Source organism: Arvicanthis niloticus, chromosome 15 (genome assembly GCF_011762505.2).
Source record: "Arvicanthis niloticus isolate mArvNil1 chromosome 15, mArvNil1.pat.X, whole genome shotgun sequence".
Taxonomy (NCBI): domain Eukaryota; kingdom Metazoa; phylum Chordata; class Mammalia; order Rodentia; family Muridae; genus Arvicanthis; species Arvicanthis niloticus.
In genome coordinates, this window is record NC_047672.1 from 61,628,173 (window position 1) to 61,645,034 (window position 16,862).

Below are 16,862 nucleotides of genomic sequence, written 5' to 3' on the forward strand. Positions count from 1 at the left end.
TTTCATAGCCATGACCCATGAAGGAAGCCACTTCCTAACCTTCATAACTGTGACAAAACAGGAACTGGCTATGCTTCTTGCTTTTAGCCTTTCTGAATTTTTAAAATGCCTTCTGCAAAATTACAACCCAAAGGGTGAATGAACTCTTGTATAATCTGATTATAGATAATCTGGCTTACTGACTGTTTTGAAGGAATGTTACATAATGATTCTTTTTCTTCAACTTCAATCTAAAAATAAATATAATTAGATCTATTCTGCAACTGATATGCAGCTACACATTTTCTTGTAGTAAAAGAAAAAAAATGTTTGTTCCAGAGTCCTCAAGTTCCTTCATGAGAGAAGAGCTCAAAGCTTTTTAAAAGCATATTCAATTTCTACTTTCCTTCTTCCTAAACTAATAGAACCTCAGTAGTGAGACAAACCAAAACCATGAAAAAAAATCTATTTAAAAATGAAGTAGAAAAAAACTGGGTTTTATAGAATATAAAAATAGCTACTAACACACTTTATACCCAACTACAGAGACACTTGCACATTATGTCCACTGTTACTCTATTCATAATGGCTAGAAAATGAAATCAACCTTTACATGATCCAAGAGATGGACAGAGAAGAAAAACACAGCACCTACAGTAAAATGTTGCTAAGCTTTAAAGAAAAATTAAATCATAAAATTTGTATAAGTAACTTGAACTAGAAAAAAAGTGCACAGAATAAGGTAACTCCTTGGGCCCAGAAAGATAAACACTCTTTTCTCTCATCTGTAGAACATGCTTTCAAACCTTCTCTTTTGTGTTTAACATGGAGCACAAGTAGAAGCCAGGAAACTAGCTAGAGGCCTTTGGGAGGGTGCTTGCAAAATGGGACACTGGAGATTAGCTTTAGGTAAAACCAAAATAGGGAAATTAGATCCTAAGGGAAGAAAGATGGGGAATGGGAATAGGAGAAAACCAGGAGTGGAGGGCGGGCTCACCCTGAGTGGTTAAAACACATGGAAGTCCCCTATCTCACAACCCAGTTAAAATAATTGGAGGGACAGAAGAACACAGGTAAAATCTAAAATGACATGTGGATGGATAATCCTGCAAGTTAATGAATTAAATGGGGATGAGGGCAGGGCACCAGGAGAAGAGCAGCATGGAGTAAGTTACACAAAACTAAGGATGCATGAAAAAGCCTATGGAAACCTACTAATTAGCAAGCTAGTTCCAAAACATAACATTAAAAAAGGAGTTAAAACGGAACGTCCTGCATTTAATAGAAAACCAGCAACTGGCTCACTGGCAGGCTGCATGGATTATTAAGTATAAGCTGCAGTGTAAGTCATGGGATGCCTCCCTACATGTTATTTGGTCAGGGAGATCTCAGAAGTCTGAAAAATAACACAGACCATTGTCATTGACCTTACTATAATTTAATTGTGCCCCTGTCCTCGTTAATTTATGAGGACTTACTGAATGGTAAGACCTTACTGATGAAACACATGTGCACACACATGCACATATGCATACATACATGCATGCACATGTGCACACACACATGCACACTCATATGCACACATGTGCACACACACATGCACACACGTGCACACACACATGTGTGCACATACACACACACTTTGGCTGTCAGACAGAGAAACTAATCAAAATATAATAAAGGAATTTCCTCCCTGATGTTCATCTCTCAAAATGCCATAAGATGCAGCACAGGCTGATGGAGGAGGGCATGGTTTTCCCCACGCTCTGCACGCTGCAACTCCAACCTGACCTGTGAGACACGCCCAGTGGTATAAGAATGGTGCAACTGGTATGAGGTAAATCATAACCTTCTGACTGGATCTCAGTCCTTTCCACGAAATGAAATTTCTTTTCTGGAACTATAAAAATTCTTTTCTGGTAAAGTCAGAAGCCCATGGCTAGGAGGCAACTGGCCCCAAATAGAACCTTTACTGTTATTTTCTTAAACAGTCATGCTGTTAAAGTGTTTTCTAAATATTTGTGCTTATTTTTATACGCATAGACCTGGCTGCTCTTAACCTGGGCCATAGAAACTTCTTTTTCAGTGGTCAGTGGTCAATGGAGAGATGCATAACAGGTCAAAGTGCCAAGAATATGGGGCTGAATGCTCAACCCAAACAGGATATCTACATTACCACACCCCACCTCTACACACACACACACACACACACACACACACACACACACACACATACATTCAGGGAACATCTTGGAAAATTAGGTAGAAGAAAATGTAAGAGTTGCAAAACAAGAAGAGTGCTGTGAAATGCTGTCCTCTAGACTGTGGCGCTTTGGATAAGAAAGGCCCAAATAGGCTCATATATTAGAATGCTCAGTCACCAGATGTCAGGAGCCACAATGGGACAAGCTAATAATTAGCAGATGATCATCCTGAAATGATTGCCTCAGATTATTATACAATCTGCGACAAGTGAGCCCGTCCAGCAAGGCTGTGGGGGACAAGTTTTAGGAAAGATTCCTGCTATTAATATGCTTTTCCTATTATTATTAAATATTTACAACAATTACTAAGCAATAGCACACCCTTTTGGAGCAGATCTCTGCAGACCCATGAAGATGTACTGTCTTGTAGTGATGCTGTATAGACAAATAGATGACTTCTTAAGTCTTAATGATGATCCTATAAGAATTCCTGAGATCTTGGGTGGCAGCTCTGCCCCCAACATCCAAGAACCCAGAGGAAGCAGGGATCCCAGGCGTTCGAACTCAGGCAGTATCTTAGGTAAGCAGACAGCAGGGCCCGCCCTAAACAGGGAGTAACTGGGAACCAAAAGAACCCAGGAAGTCACTCCCAGCCCAGAACACTGGTTCCTCCCGGTCTGGGCCAGAGCACTGAGCAGATCTTGGGTGGCAGCTCTGTCCCCAACCTCCAAGAACCCAGAAGCAGGGATCCCAGGCTCTCTAACTTGGACAGTGTCTTAGAAACTAGTTCTCAGATCTGAGGCCTGGATCAGACCTCTGCCAGGTCTGCTGTTGTGTGGACCCCAGATTCCACCTGAGACATACTGGAAGGTCCACTCAATCCAGAGCCACAGAGGAACAAATGAACTCAGAGGTTCAGACAACATATCCGGAGATATTCTAGAGGAGACACTGCACCCAGAACAGCAGACACCTAGCTGGACTGCTACCTTGGAGGCACCATATCCTGAGGCATCCTAGAGGTACCACTGTAATCAGTGCAGCTGGAAAAGATCACAGAGACATCTGGACCCCTAGGAGATCAGACACAAGCTAGATAACTAGAAAGACAGGCTTCAGTCAGAGACAGCAAGTACAGGCAGCACTAGAGTTAACCAGATGTCAAAAGGCAAGAGCAAGAACGTAAGCAACAGAAACCAAAGTTACATGGCACCATCAGAACCCAGCTCCCCCATCAGAGCAAGCCCTGAACACCCCATTACACCAGAAAAGCAGGAATCAGAATTAAAATCACTTCTCATGATGATGATAGAGGGCTTTAAGAAAGACATAAATAACACTCTCAAAGAACTTAAGGAGAGCACTGGTAGACAGATAGAAACCCTTAAAGAGGAAATACAAAAATCCCTTAAGGAATTGCAAGAAAATGCAACCAAACGGGAAAAGGAATTAAACAGAACCATGCAGGATCTAAAAATGGAAGTAGAAACAATAAAGAAATCACAAAGGGACAATACCCTGGAGATAGAAAACCTAAAAAAAAGATCAGGAGTCATAGACACAAGTATCACCAACAGAATACAAGAGATGGAAGAGAGAATCTCATGTGCAGAAGATACCATGGAAAACATTGACACAACTGTCAAAGAAAATGCAAAATACAAAAAGCTACTAACCCAAAATATACAAGAAATCCAAGACACAATGAGAAGGCCAAACCTAAGGATAATAGGTATAGATGAGGGGGAAGACTCCCAACTAAAAGGACCAGTAAATATCCTCAACAAAATTATAGAGGAAAACTTCCCTAACCTAAAGAAAGAGAAGTCCATAAATATACAAGAAGCCTACAGAACTCCAAATAGTTTAGACCAGAAAAGAAATACTTCCCGCCACATAATAGTCAAAACATCAAATGTACAAAACAAAGAAAAAATACTAAAAGCAGTAAGGGAAAAAGGCAAAGTAACATATAAAGGCAGACTTATAAGAATTACACCAGACTTCTCACCAGAGACCATAAAAGCCAGAAGATCCTGGACCGATATCATACAGACCCTAAGAGAACACAAATGCCAGCCCAGACTACTATACCCAGCAAAACTCTCAATCATTATTGATGGAGAAACCAAAATATTCCATGACAAATCCAGATTTACACAGTATCTCAACGCAAATCCAGCACTTCAAAGAATAATTGGTGGAAATCTCCAACACAGGGAGGGAAACTACAACCTAGAAAAAGCAAGAAAGTAATCTTCCAAAAACCCCAAAAGAAGATAGTTACACAAACATATTTCCACGGATGTTAGCCCAAAAGCTTGGATTAGCGAAGACTCAACCCACAGACCACATGAAGCTCATGAAGAAGGAAGACCAAGAGGGGATGCCTCAGTTCTACTTAGAACGAGAAACAAAAATGCTCAAGGGAGCAAATAGGGAAACAAAACATGGAACAGAAACTGAAGGAGGGGCCATCAGAAGACCATTCCACTTGGGTATTCACCCCATGTACAGCCACCTAAGCTAAACACAGTTGTGGATGGCTGGAAGTGCATAATGTGAGGAACATGATATAGCTGTCTCCTTAGAGGTCTGCCAAAGACTAACACACTCAGAGGACAATGTTCACAACCACTGATATGATCAAGGGTTTCCCAATGGAGAACTTAGTGAGAGGACTGAAGGAGCAGAAAGGGTTATTGACCCCAGGTGGAAAGCAACAATACCAAACAACCAGAGCCCCCCAGGGTCTAAACCACCAGCCTGGGAACACATAGGGAGGGACCCAAGACTCCAGAGGCATATGTAGGGGAGGATGGCCTTGTTGGACATAGGTGGGAGACGAGTTTCTTGGTCCCATAAAAAAAAAAATGAACACACAGTGGGGGGGGGATGTGAGGGCGGGGAGGGGATAGTGAGGAGGGGTAGGTGCAGTCACTGCCTCATAGAAGCATGAGCAGGGGGATGGGATAGGAGGTTTCTGGGTGGTGGGAGGAAGTAGGGTAAGGGGATAAAATCTGAAATGTAAATACTACAACCAATTTTAACAAGCAGAGAAAAAAAAAGTCTTCAGAACCAACATCTTTAAAAAAAAAATGTCAGTCCCCTGGGGGTGGAAAATTTTTTTTTCTTGATACTAAAACTTGTTCTGAGGATTGTATATTGCAGAATACACAGCCTTGGTGTATCTACTCATCAAGCATACTAAGCAGACCTGCCCAAACCTCTGATGTCCTGGAATTCCATCTGGATTCAGTGAAGACACAGCATCAGAGGCTTATCAACTTACTCTTCCCCCCACCCTTCTTCTAAAATCTCAACGCCCTTAATCAGCTTGAAGAAGTTAAAGAAGAGTCAGCGCCCCTATTCCCTGAGCTTGGGGACTAATGTGGTTAATAATGGTCTGTCTTTCTAGGGACAAGTTGTGGTTTTGTTGGAACAGGGGGGATTAGCTAGGACTTATTGCATAGCCATAACCTATTGGTAGAAATCTGTATAATTATTATCAAGATGAAATTATAATTTCTTAAATGGTACAAAATTTACTTTGATCGCAAATTTAAGGTATTCATTGGTACGAGCCTCTTATTAATATAAAAATGAGATGAATATTAATACGCTCATGGGCATTGTGCCTGTATAACACATTTAGGAATACAATGCCTAGACCCAGCCCTTTTTTAACCTTTTTAACTGATTTGGGATGGTCAACCTATGAGTTAAGGGACTATAGCAAATTCATATTTTTGAGTTTATTGTTAAGGTGTTTTCCATATTTTATTTAGAAATAGCTGAGAGGAGTGAACAAACAACAGTCCAGGTTACCTTACATGGATAGTTGGTTTTCAAAACATCAGAAGTCCATAGAACTGACACTACAAATATTTATATATTAATGTTCATTTTGATTAGAGACCTGTGTGCTCCTGACAGCTTCCTGTCGTGGATTCTAAGAAGAAATTGAGCATCCTTGGAGTTACTCCAGTTGTGTGGTAACAGCCACTAGGCAAGAATTGCCTCTCTCCATCTACAGACAAATTACTGTCCAGAAAAGGACACACTTGCAGAATAGTCAACTGATTATATCTGCCTAGACAGAGTAATCAGTCCTTAATAATCCTGCATCACCAAGGTCTGTCAGATGATTCTGGGCCAGAAGGCTGAAGATTTGATGCTCCAACGTTCGGTAGTATAGGGGCTTTTCAGGTGTTAAGAGGTCTCTATAAATTGGCTAAGGTTTAGAAGCTATGCTTTGTGCTTCCCACGATTGTAGTTAACTCAGTCATTCTGGATTTCTGACGGGGTTGAAAACTTATAGCGATTTACCTTGAGAGAAAAGATTTGAGTGGATGGTCATCAGCTGACATTCATCCTAAAGCCAGGTTCAGAACTACATGTTTTAGTTAGAATAGATCACAGAGGTGCTGGTTAGTCAACAAAAGGATGGACTGGGTATTAGGACTATCTTGTACCTCACTGGTACAAATTGGCATAATTATGCTCTAATTGTATTTTGAGAGAAAAGTTTCATTTTAACAGGAAGGGTGATGTGTAGGAGGAGCTAAGGTAGGAGGAGTACTGAGAGGAAGAAAAGGAGTAAGAAGAGGAGAAGAAGAAGGAGAGGAGAAGGTAGGTGATGAAAGAGAGAAAGAGGGGGGAGACAGGGAGGCAGATATTCATGTATCTCCACCAGTCAAAGATAGTTGTTATATCTAGGTTGGTCAGTGGGTTACACCTCTGATTGAACAATTCCAAACTTATAAAGCCTATGATTAACATTATTTTAAAAAAATGTATAAAGGCAAAAAGGAAAAGGGGGCATGGGATAGGGGTTTTCTAAGTGGGGGGGAATGGGGAAAGGGGATGGCATCTGAAGTGTAAATAAAATATCTAATAAAAAATAAAGAAAGAAGGCACAAAAAAAGAGTAAAGAAGTTTGTATATCAAATATCTCTGTATTGTTAGTTCTATAACTTTGCCAAAATAATGTATTAAACTCAGTCATTCTTCATAAAAAAAAAAAAAGAAGAAGTTATCATCAGCATTCCAGTACACGTCAGAGATCCAGAAAACCCTGAGACCCTCAGACTTTAAAGCCATCGCCAGAGTTCTACTCGGTGCCCCTGCCACTACCCTCTCAGAGCCGGGAGGCTCCTGGCAACCAGAGAATGCTACTGTGAGAAAGATGAGAAGAATCATGAAGTGTGGCCTAGTTGGAGGAAGTGTGTCACTGGAGGTGGGCTTGAAGGTTTCAAAAAGCTCACAACAGACCTAGCGTGTCTCTCTGCCTGCTGCCTGCAGACCAGCATGTGGAACCCTCAGCTACTTCTCCAGCATCAGGTATGCTTGCGTGCTGCTGTGCTTCTCACCATGATGGTAATGGGAGAACATCTAAAACTTTAAGTGAGCTCCCAGTTCAATGCTTTCTTTTATAAGAGTTACCTTGGTCATGGTGTCTCTTCACAGCAAGTGACTATGATATACACACACATGCACGCATGAACCCACGGCAGCTGGAGTTACCTGCATACATCCTGCATAAGATCAAGCCACCCAAAACGCCAGCATAGGTACGGTAGGTGATTACTGAGTAGTTAGTAGTAGTTAATAGTCGCTGACAGTCGGACAATCATTTTTGAGATGTGGCCACTGGTAGGATGCTTGTGCTCCAGTGGACAGCCCATATCCACGCATATATGAACAGTACTAACTGGATTCAGTTTGTAATTTAAGGCGGCACCAAGTTGGAAAAAGAATGTGCTGAAGTGATATGAGAAATGGAGAGAGAGTAGATGTGGGAAAACTGAGTAATTGTACGTATTTTGAATTCAAGAATAAAGAAATATTTAAAAAGGAAATAGCTACTTATCACCTACATTTAGTATAGATACCAAGCTAAAAGGAAAAAAAATTATTTTCATGCCAACATCTTTTCAAAAGTCTACTTTTCTCTCAGTCTTGTAAACTTCTTAGTCTTGTTCTGATAAATATGGTCATACGTGTTTCTTCCTCAGAAAATGAAGGTTTTTGCACACAGAATTCGTCAAAGAGCATAATCAAGTTGGGCCAAATGTACATGAATGAAAAGACTCTCTTCCTCTCTCTTTCCCCCACCCTCTCTCAAAAACCACAGGAACAAAACCATTAAGATGGCTCAGCAGTTCAGCAGGCAACAATGCCCTCCACCAAGCCTGAGGAGCCAACTTCAATTGCTGGGACCCATATGGGTGAGAACCAATTTCCAGTTGTTGTCCTCTGACCTCCACACCCACCTGTACACAAATGAACCCGTATATACATGAATATGTACACATACAAGCACGCATAGAGAGAGAAAGGACTTCTACTGACTTAAGTGTATTTTCGCAATCTATGGATAGCTCAGGTCACACAGGTCCTTAGATACAGATGCTGGAAGAACCCTTGCCTTCCATTACATGTTTGTGAAGGGGACCTGGTAACGTCGTTCAGCCTCTAACGCACGTTCCTTTCCTGCGATCAGCATCACTAACACCTTGAAGTCACTAGATAACATAATACAAGGGATGACAACTCAGCAGCAAGCACTTACTGGTTCAGCAGGACGTCAAGAATGAATGAGGTTCCAAAGGCGTCCACCTGGAAGCTTGCCTTGTCCACGTGGGTCAGCTGCAACATCAGAAAGGTAAAGGCAGTTACTAGCCAGCTGTGGTGATCGGTGTGAGAGTTTCTTAGGATGCTTCTGAAAGACTCCTGGCAGCAGAAATGAGACAACAGTTCAACAAGGACAAAGGACAGCATGTGACAGCAAAGCTCCGGGCTTTCCTGGAGGCTGAGCGTTCCCAGTTGGCAGTTAATTACCATCCCTCAAGGGCTCTACCTTTCTGCTTTGTCTCTCTTCATGAAACACTGCATATCCAACTTTACTGCATTAAACTTATTCTCCAGTCTAGAAGCATCTCTTTTCTCTTTTAAAATTAAGCTTTCTGCCTCAAAAAGGAAACTGAGTTTCATTTCAAGACTGAAATAATACAGTCAATATTATCTACTTACAGGGAAAACATTTCAACTAAAATAAAAAAAAATCCTTCATCAAACCTCTAAAGTATACTTTTAAAATAGCATTCCAGTGCTAAGTGGTAAAACCTAATTTCAAAGAAGTTGCCATCTCTTTCTAAGAGATTTAAGCCTTTGTACACACTGAGAATATCATCCCCCAAATGTTTCTATGACAAAAATAACCACTGCTTACTGTGTGTCATCCTACAAATTCTAACAACCAGCAGGGGCCCTAAAAATACCTACTGGTCATGTTAACATTTGCATATTGAATGATCATGGGCATAAACTGTACGAAACAAAACAGCTTTCCTTTCGCCCCCAGTACCAACAGTCGCTAGCTCTGAGCAGTAGACTACAGACTACCAGATTTTTATTGCGGTTATTCTTTTATTTATATGTTCATGTGCTCTCAGGTTTGTTTGGGGTTTTTTTTTTTGTATGTGCCTAATTCTCTAAAATAAATATGTATAATTGCTATCATGAAGAGAAACCATTATTTCAGAGCTGAACCCACCTTAGCAGCCTCATGGAGTAAACGGGGCTGACGGTGCTCCCAGTCCCTGAGAACCAGCATCATGGGACGGGGCATCAGCGGGGCTGCAACCAGCCCTGGGCTTCCCGTTCACTACATCTAGAATGCAGTGAAGATGGATGGCCTAACTAGCAATAATAGAGCTTTATCGGGGCAGCAAGATGATTCTATTGAACAGTATTTGAAAACACGTGGACAGGAGACTCCTGTACAGCAGTTCCTGAGAACCTCAGTCCCCCTCTAATCAGGAAGACAAAAACTTCAGATACTTTCAGCCCCGTCAGTCAAGCCCAACTAGACTGACAAGCACCTCCCTGCACCTTATCCACATGGACTTCTTTCATCTCTTCTCTAGTTCAACAGAACAACAATGCCTGTATCTTTTACCCACTACTCTTGAGAGCTTTTCTGCACCAGACCCTTGACCAAGGTGGTTTCCTGAAAACAGCCCTATCTGAATTTCAGGACTCTGGCCACTATCCCCTCACCCTAGAAACTGCCAGAGGCCCTAATAAAACACCACAGATGGGGTGACTTAAATAACAGAGATTTCCTTATTCACAATTCGGGAGGACAGATGTCCCTGGACAGAGGCTGGCAGGATCAGTTTCTCCCAAGGCCTCCTTGTGGCCTCACCATGTCCTCACATAGTCTGTGTGTGAACTCTCAGAGTCACTCCCCTTTCTTCTGAGGATAGGAGTCCTCTTGGATTAGGGACAGCCAGATACCCTCATCTAACCTTAATCTCCTCTTTTAAAACCCTGTCTTCATGTATAACCACCCTAGGTGACAGCTATATTACATGAGTTTTCAGACAGTCCAGTTCGGTCCACAACACTCTCCCCCATAGCCTTCATCTCTCTCCTCTCTGCAGAGCCGGATGATATCAGGGATTGGTGCTGACTGCCACTTGGAGCTCACTCCGTATTTCTGGAGTAGCTCACTAACAGGCTGCCTTACTAATCACCTGGATGCACAAGTAAACCATGATACAATTACAAATTACCTCCTTACTAGATGCAGTCTTCCCATTAGACCTGCAGCTCTAAGTGCCAGGTCAATAGGCAGTCTACGTTCTGCCTGAAAGCTCCTTGGGTTTCTTAAAGCACTAAGATCATGTGTTGAGAACAGCAACAGAAAAGCCCTACTTACCAGAACTGATGTCTCAATTAAAATGAACCTTTCCCTCTTCTATTCTTCCCAGGCCCTTGTGTGACTATAACAGCTTTTACCTGAGGCTCCTCTGAATTGTAAATATTAACACTGTAAATCTGTGGTGAACAGACTATGTTGGTTTGATAGCTCAGAGTCTGGTAACATTACCGTTAATTTTAGTAATGTATTTACTGTTTTCATTCTTTGTTAATTAGCATGTGGTAATTGTGTGTCTGTATGAGGTATAGTGTAATATTTCAAAACATTTGTATAAAATTATATCGGGGTGATTAGCGTTCCTATTTCCTCACCATTTCTTAGTATTTAGAGCCTCTGAGCTCTTCTTTTATAACTTTTCATAAAATATCTAAGAGCTTGCTGTGAACTCTCATCACCTTACAGCACAGTAGAGCTTATTACTCCATCATGTGTTATCCAACCTCCTGCCATCTTCTCTTCACTCCTCTTCCTAGCCTCTGATAATTACTATTATTCCTCCCCTCCTCTTCCCCTTTTCCCTTCTCCCCCTCCTTCCCTCCTCCTCTTCTTCCCCCCCTCCTCCCTCTCTTCTTCTTCCTCCCTCTTCTCTTCTTCTTTCTCCCCATCTTCTCCCTCCTCTTCTTCCTCCCCTCCTCTCCTCCTCCTCCCTCTCACCCTCTTCCTCTTCCTCTTCTTCTAGACTAACATTCTTAGCTGCCAATAAGACGTACTTGTCTTTCTACATGGCTTACCTCACTTAACACAATGTCCTCTAGTACTATTCATTCTGCACGGAGTAATTCAGTCCAATTTTTATATATTTTCTACCTGCAGTTCCTTTTTACATCTGCATTTGTTTGTTTTTACAGGCCTCAGTCCGGACCCAAGGAGAAACTTAAATTCAAAGTAAGTATAGAGAAATTTTATTTTAACTCAGAGTCAGGTATATTTTAAGTGTGTATTACTTAATACAATTCTAATGTAAGATGTTTTCAGAAACTATATTCAGAAAGATGGACTGACCAAACTTCTCTGACAATGGTCCATGTGCTAGGAGGAGTTTGATTCACCATGTTTCTGCTCTACCTGCCTACTACAAGCAGACAGAAAGTGACTTATTAATTAGATTTAAAAAATTTAGAAAATACAACACTCTCTTAATAGTTAATAAAATTAGGCAATGTGGTCTAAACTACCAGAACTGATGAGAGTCTTAGGGTGGTCTCTGAAGACCTTTCTGAGGTAGTGAGTCCGTGAGGCACAGCAGTGACCAGAGGGCAGAATAACAGCCCTGCACAAGGTCCACACTCTTGGCCCAGGACTGTGAACACACGGCCTGACACAGCAAGAGGGATCATGCAAAGCAATGATTAAGCTAAGGACTTATGGGGAGACTCTCCTGGGTCACGGAGGACTTCTGTCTGGTAACATCAGCTTTTATAAGAAGGAGCAAGAAGACAATTGAGGGGGGCAGGAGAGATGGCTCAGTGGTAAGAGCACTGACTGCTTCTCCAGAGGTCCTGAGTTCAGTTCCCAGCAAACACATGGTAGCTCACAACCATCTGTAATGAGATCCAATGCCCTCTTCTGGCATGTCTAAGAGAGTGACAGTGTACTCATATACATAAAATAAATAAATAAATCTTTTACAAAAGAAAGAAAAATTTAAAAAAAGAAGATGATGACAACAATGGAGAAGATGTGCTAATCTGAGGAGAGAACAGAGCCATGTGAGATTGATGGTATGATCAGTCACATAGGCAGCCTCCCGAGCATAGAGAAAACAAGGACCAAATGTCCCTGGAGGCCCCTGAAAAGCCAAGCCATCAAGATAGCTCAGTGGTTTAGGGAACTTTCAGCCAAGCTTGAGACCTAAGTATAATCCCTGGAACACACATGGCAGAAGGAGAAGTCATCAAGTTACCCTCTGACCTCTGTGCACACTTAAAAAGGGGTTGAAAAGCCTCCTGAAGGAACACAGTACAAACAATGCTTGCAGAACTACAAGACCGGACTGCTTTTTTATTTTTTTAAGACACTACGTTTTGAGCAATGCTATAACCACAATAGGGAATTGATACAGGGTCCCTTTGCCCTGCTTTGGAACAGTTAGAAAAGCAAATCCAAAACATCCATTGAACCAATGCTGTATGACATTTTCCTCCGTCGCTGGGTTAAAATCAAGGCAACCAGAGCAGCAGGACTGACACTTGTGAGGTCACAAGCATCAAATGCTACACGCAGGCCTTCGGGAAGTATTTATTAATCCATTTCGTGTGGCTATAACTAAACACGCATCAGTGAGTAATGGATTAAAATATAAGTTTACATTGCTTAAAACTCTGATGGGTGACAAGTCCAAATGGCCAGATACCTGCATCCTCAAGAAGGACCCTTGGCTGCAATGTGTGCTGACATAGCAGGAAAGGAACCTGCAATGTGCAGAGGAGGCCAAAGGAATAGGATGGTCTCATTTTACAAACACACCACTTTGATGGGTCAGGCATGATGGCATGAGTCTTTAATCCCAACACTTGGGACTAGGACAGGAAAACAGGTGGATCTCTGAGCTTGATGTTAACCTCATCTACAGAACAAATTTTAGACCAGCCAGGGCTACATGGTGAGACTCTGTCTCAAAAACAAAACACTCTGATGAGAACTAAGTCAATCGGAGGAGGCCTACATAAAAGTGGCCACACTGTGCTTGTCCTAATTAGCTCCCCGCCAGGCTCTACATTTCATAGGATCCACTGCCTCAGCCAAGCCAGTGTTGGGACCATACTTCCAACACATGAACCTTACAGAGACACAATCGTCAAACCTCATCCAACCACAAAACCAACACACCACACCAGCCAAACCTCGTCCAACCACAAATCCACCAGCCAAAAGATAAAAGCAAGTGAGCATCTTTGCATTCTATGTGGTGTTCTAGCATTTGGGAGCTGACTTTATATGTCTAGTGTATAAGTAATCTAAAGAGAAAAAGCAGGCACTTCCTTAGGTTACACTGCAGAAGTAATGCATTAAGTAGAATTACATGGGAGTCCTATGATATTAATAGTACAGCTTATTACTCAACAGTTTCAATGAGGCAGGATCATCCTCAACTTTAACCCCAAACCTTGCTTTCTAAAGTTTAAAGAAAACAAAGTACTGAGAAGAGAAGAATAGCTAATGTTTACTACCAACTTATTAATTTTGCATTGAAGATGAAAAGTTAGGAACAGCAGAAGCCCTGTGTGTGACTCAGTGGATAAATGCATTCATCCTATGAACAAGGTTCTGGGTTCAATCCCCAGCACACCCTCTGCACCCAAAAGAAGAAGGAAGAGGAAAATAAGGACAAGAAGATGACAATGATGACAACTATATCTGAGGAATATCTCACAAATAAAATTTTATTAAAATAGACTTCTATTTATTATGTAAGACTAAATTTTGATTTCAGGAGGTAGGGGAATGCTGGGAGTGAAACGGGGCTTTGCACAGCCAAGCAAGAATTCTACCACCTAAATCCTCAGTTCTTCAAGTCTTCTTTTAAAAGCTATTAAAACACTTCAGTGTTACGAAATAGTAGTGAAAAGATTCCCAGAACTCCAGTAATAGAATACTTTTATCCTACAAACAGGAATAATGAGGCACATACAGCAAAAGTCATTTCCAAGTGCACCAGTTGGTGGCCAGCCAGGCACCTAGCTCCCAGCAGGCCTCTTCACCATACCTGAACCCCTTGCTGTCATTCTGTGGTTCAGAGGTACATGCAGGTTCTCATGGCTTCTGGTGAGTGATAATTATGACAGACACATCTTTAGAGACATGAGAATGATCTCCGGGCTGCATTTTTAGAGGCTACAGAAAGAAAATCAAACTTGAAAACCAAGCTTTGGACTTCTGTTTTAGAACTCTGTTTTAGAACTCAATATGACCTCATCTGACACGCTCTAAGACCAATCTAATTAAAAGCTTAAAAACATAAAGATTACAGTTTAAAATATAAATAAATGTCCATTTTTCACTGAATAGATGACATAGTATGAAAAATGTGGCTAACAATCTACAGGAGTTGTGAAACAAAAGCTGCAGAAGGAAAATGCAATAATATTTTTCAAACTATCCAGATGGTAAGAAACCTTAATAAATCTGTATAATTACATAAGGTTAATTTTAATTTCTAATTTCAAAAATGAATCATAGAATTGTAGGACCTAAGGAACTTGATATGATTTCCAGATTGGGACCTGTTTATTATTCACAAAAACATCTGAAATTTAAATACAAAGTTAATATAACACCACGTTCCCTATAAATTCAGCTTCTTGGCATCCTGTCCTTTTCTCTTGACATCATCCAAAGTCAGAAAACCAGAGCAAGCCAATATATGCCAGAGGTTAAAATTTAATTTTTCAAGATTGCCTTATTAGCAACTTTAAAAAAAAAAAAAAAGTAAGCTGACAATAAAACATTCGTGGTAAAAATCAAACTTTGCCAAAAGTGCAGGTTCTTAAGTGATTTCAACCCAAATATAAATCAATGACTAGTAATGGATCAGGAAGCTTACCAACAAAATGGTATTATGCAACATAACTGTAAAAGTAATTAGCATTATTAAAAAGAAGAATTTAAGTGTGCAGCAGAACCTTTAGCTATTCTTGTTTCCTGAATACTCTGTCACTTGATGGGTTCCTGGAAGTCTAGTATCTTAAGTTTAATCAAAGACAAACTGCCAATAAAAAGTAACACTTGTACATATTAGCCGTATTCTGACATCATAAAAAAGTTGCCTCTTTTTCGCCCTACCCATTATCCCACTGCCTCAAGTAAACTTTTGTCAGAGGCCTGAAACTGAAACTCCAACCCACCAAGATTGCTATTCTTCACTGTAGCGTTTGTACGGTCACATGAGTAAGAGTTGCCAGGCAGCTAAGAGTAAGCTAATATAACATACGTGATATAAGGATATCATTCCTGTTTCTGTATGGATGACTCTCTGATAAATACAGCTATTTTCTGTCTGGCCAACTTAATCGTGTACACCCATGTTTTCATATGCTCTGGTATATATCACACCTAACTTATACATTATCGCTAACCAAACTGTTCTGTAAATCCAGACACGTGTACTACTATGGCAAAATTCAAAACAGTGCTTAGCCATAGGTGATTTAGGACAAAATTTTAAAACAACAATGGAACAAAAACATGCTCTCAAAAATGAACTTTAGAGAGGGTGCAGGCAGGTGGGTCGCTGTCACTACAATGAGCAAGTACGTGGTGAAGAGATGGGAGAGAAACCGTGGTTTGTATTCTATGAAGAGAGGCTGAACTGGAGACATGAGGGTGGTGATGTGAATGGCCCAGGCCTATGCTGCCTCCAAGAACCATGTCTGGGTCCCTGCCCTTGCCACAGAGAAGTCTGTATTGATAACCGTGGCTCATGTTACCACCAAAGGCCATGCAGATGTCTGAGCTGAGTTGGCTCCACCCCTTGCTGACTGTGTGGAACTCTGAAGAGCTGGCCCTGCTCCTCACCTGGGCAGCATGGGAGGGCTGGTCCTGGAGATATGGGCATGAGAGAAGTGGACTTGCTCCTCACCAGATGCCCTAGGCAGGAGATCTGGCCCCTCGCCTGGAGAGAGAGGACAAGCAAGTCCCAGTGGCTTGAGCAAAGCAGGAATGATCAACTCACCTACAACCCAGGCCAGATCCAGGACTTTGAGTTGGCTGGAGCTTGTGCTGTGGACTCTGCGATTCTGGTTTGTTTAGTCTACCGTGAACGACCCCAAGGTGACATCTTTGACAGTGATGCCACATGGGTCTATGGTACAGCCAGAGTGAAAAATCGCCATTCTAAACTTGTCTAAGAAACGCACTGTTTATCCTAAAAGCACTAAGAAATGGACATGAATGTCTCTGTGGTAAGAGACACTCAACATACAGAATCTCACATTCCTTTGCTTTACTAT

General features: G+C 41.4%; 1 protein-coding gene across 12 annotated transcripts in view; it reads right to left on the reverse strand.

The window, feature by feature from the left end:
- Nucleotides 1–16,862, reverse strand: part of Adam22 (ADAM metallopeptidase domain 22) — a 223,724-nt gene that overhangs the window by 185,089 nt on the left and 21,773 nt on the right. For all 12 annotated transcript variants that reach the window (XR_013103903.1, XM_034518878.2, XM_076913095.1 and 9 more), the window contains exon 3: nucleotides 8,758–8,834. Coding sequence is in view for 11 of the 12 variants with exons in the window: in XM_034518878.2 (XP_034374769.1) it covers nucleotides 8,758–8,834 (77 nt within the window). In the remaining variant the exon portion in view is untranslated. The remainder of the gene's footprint in view (nucleotides 1–8,757; nucleotides 8,835–16,862) is intronic.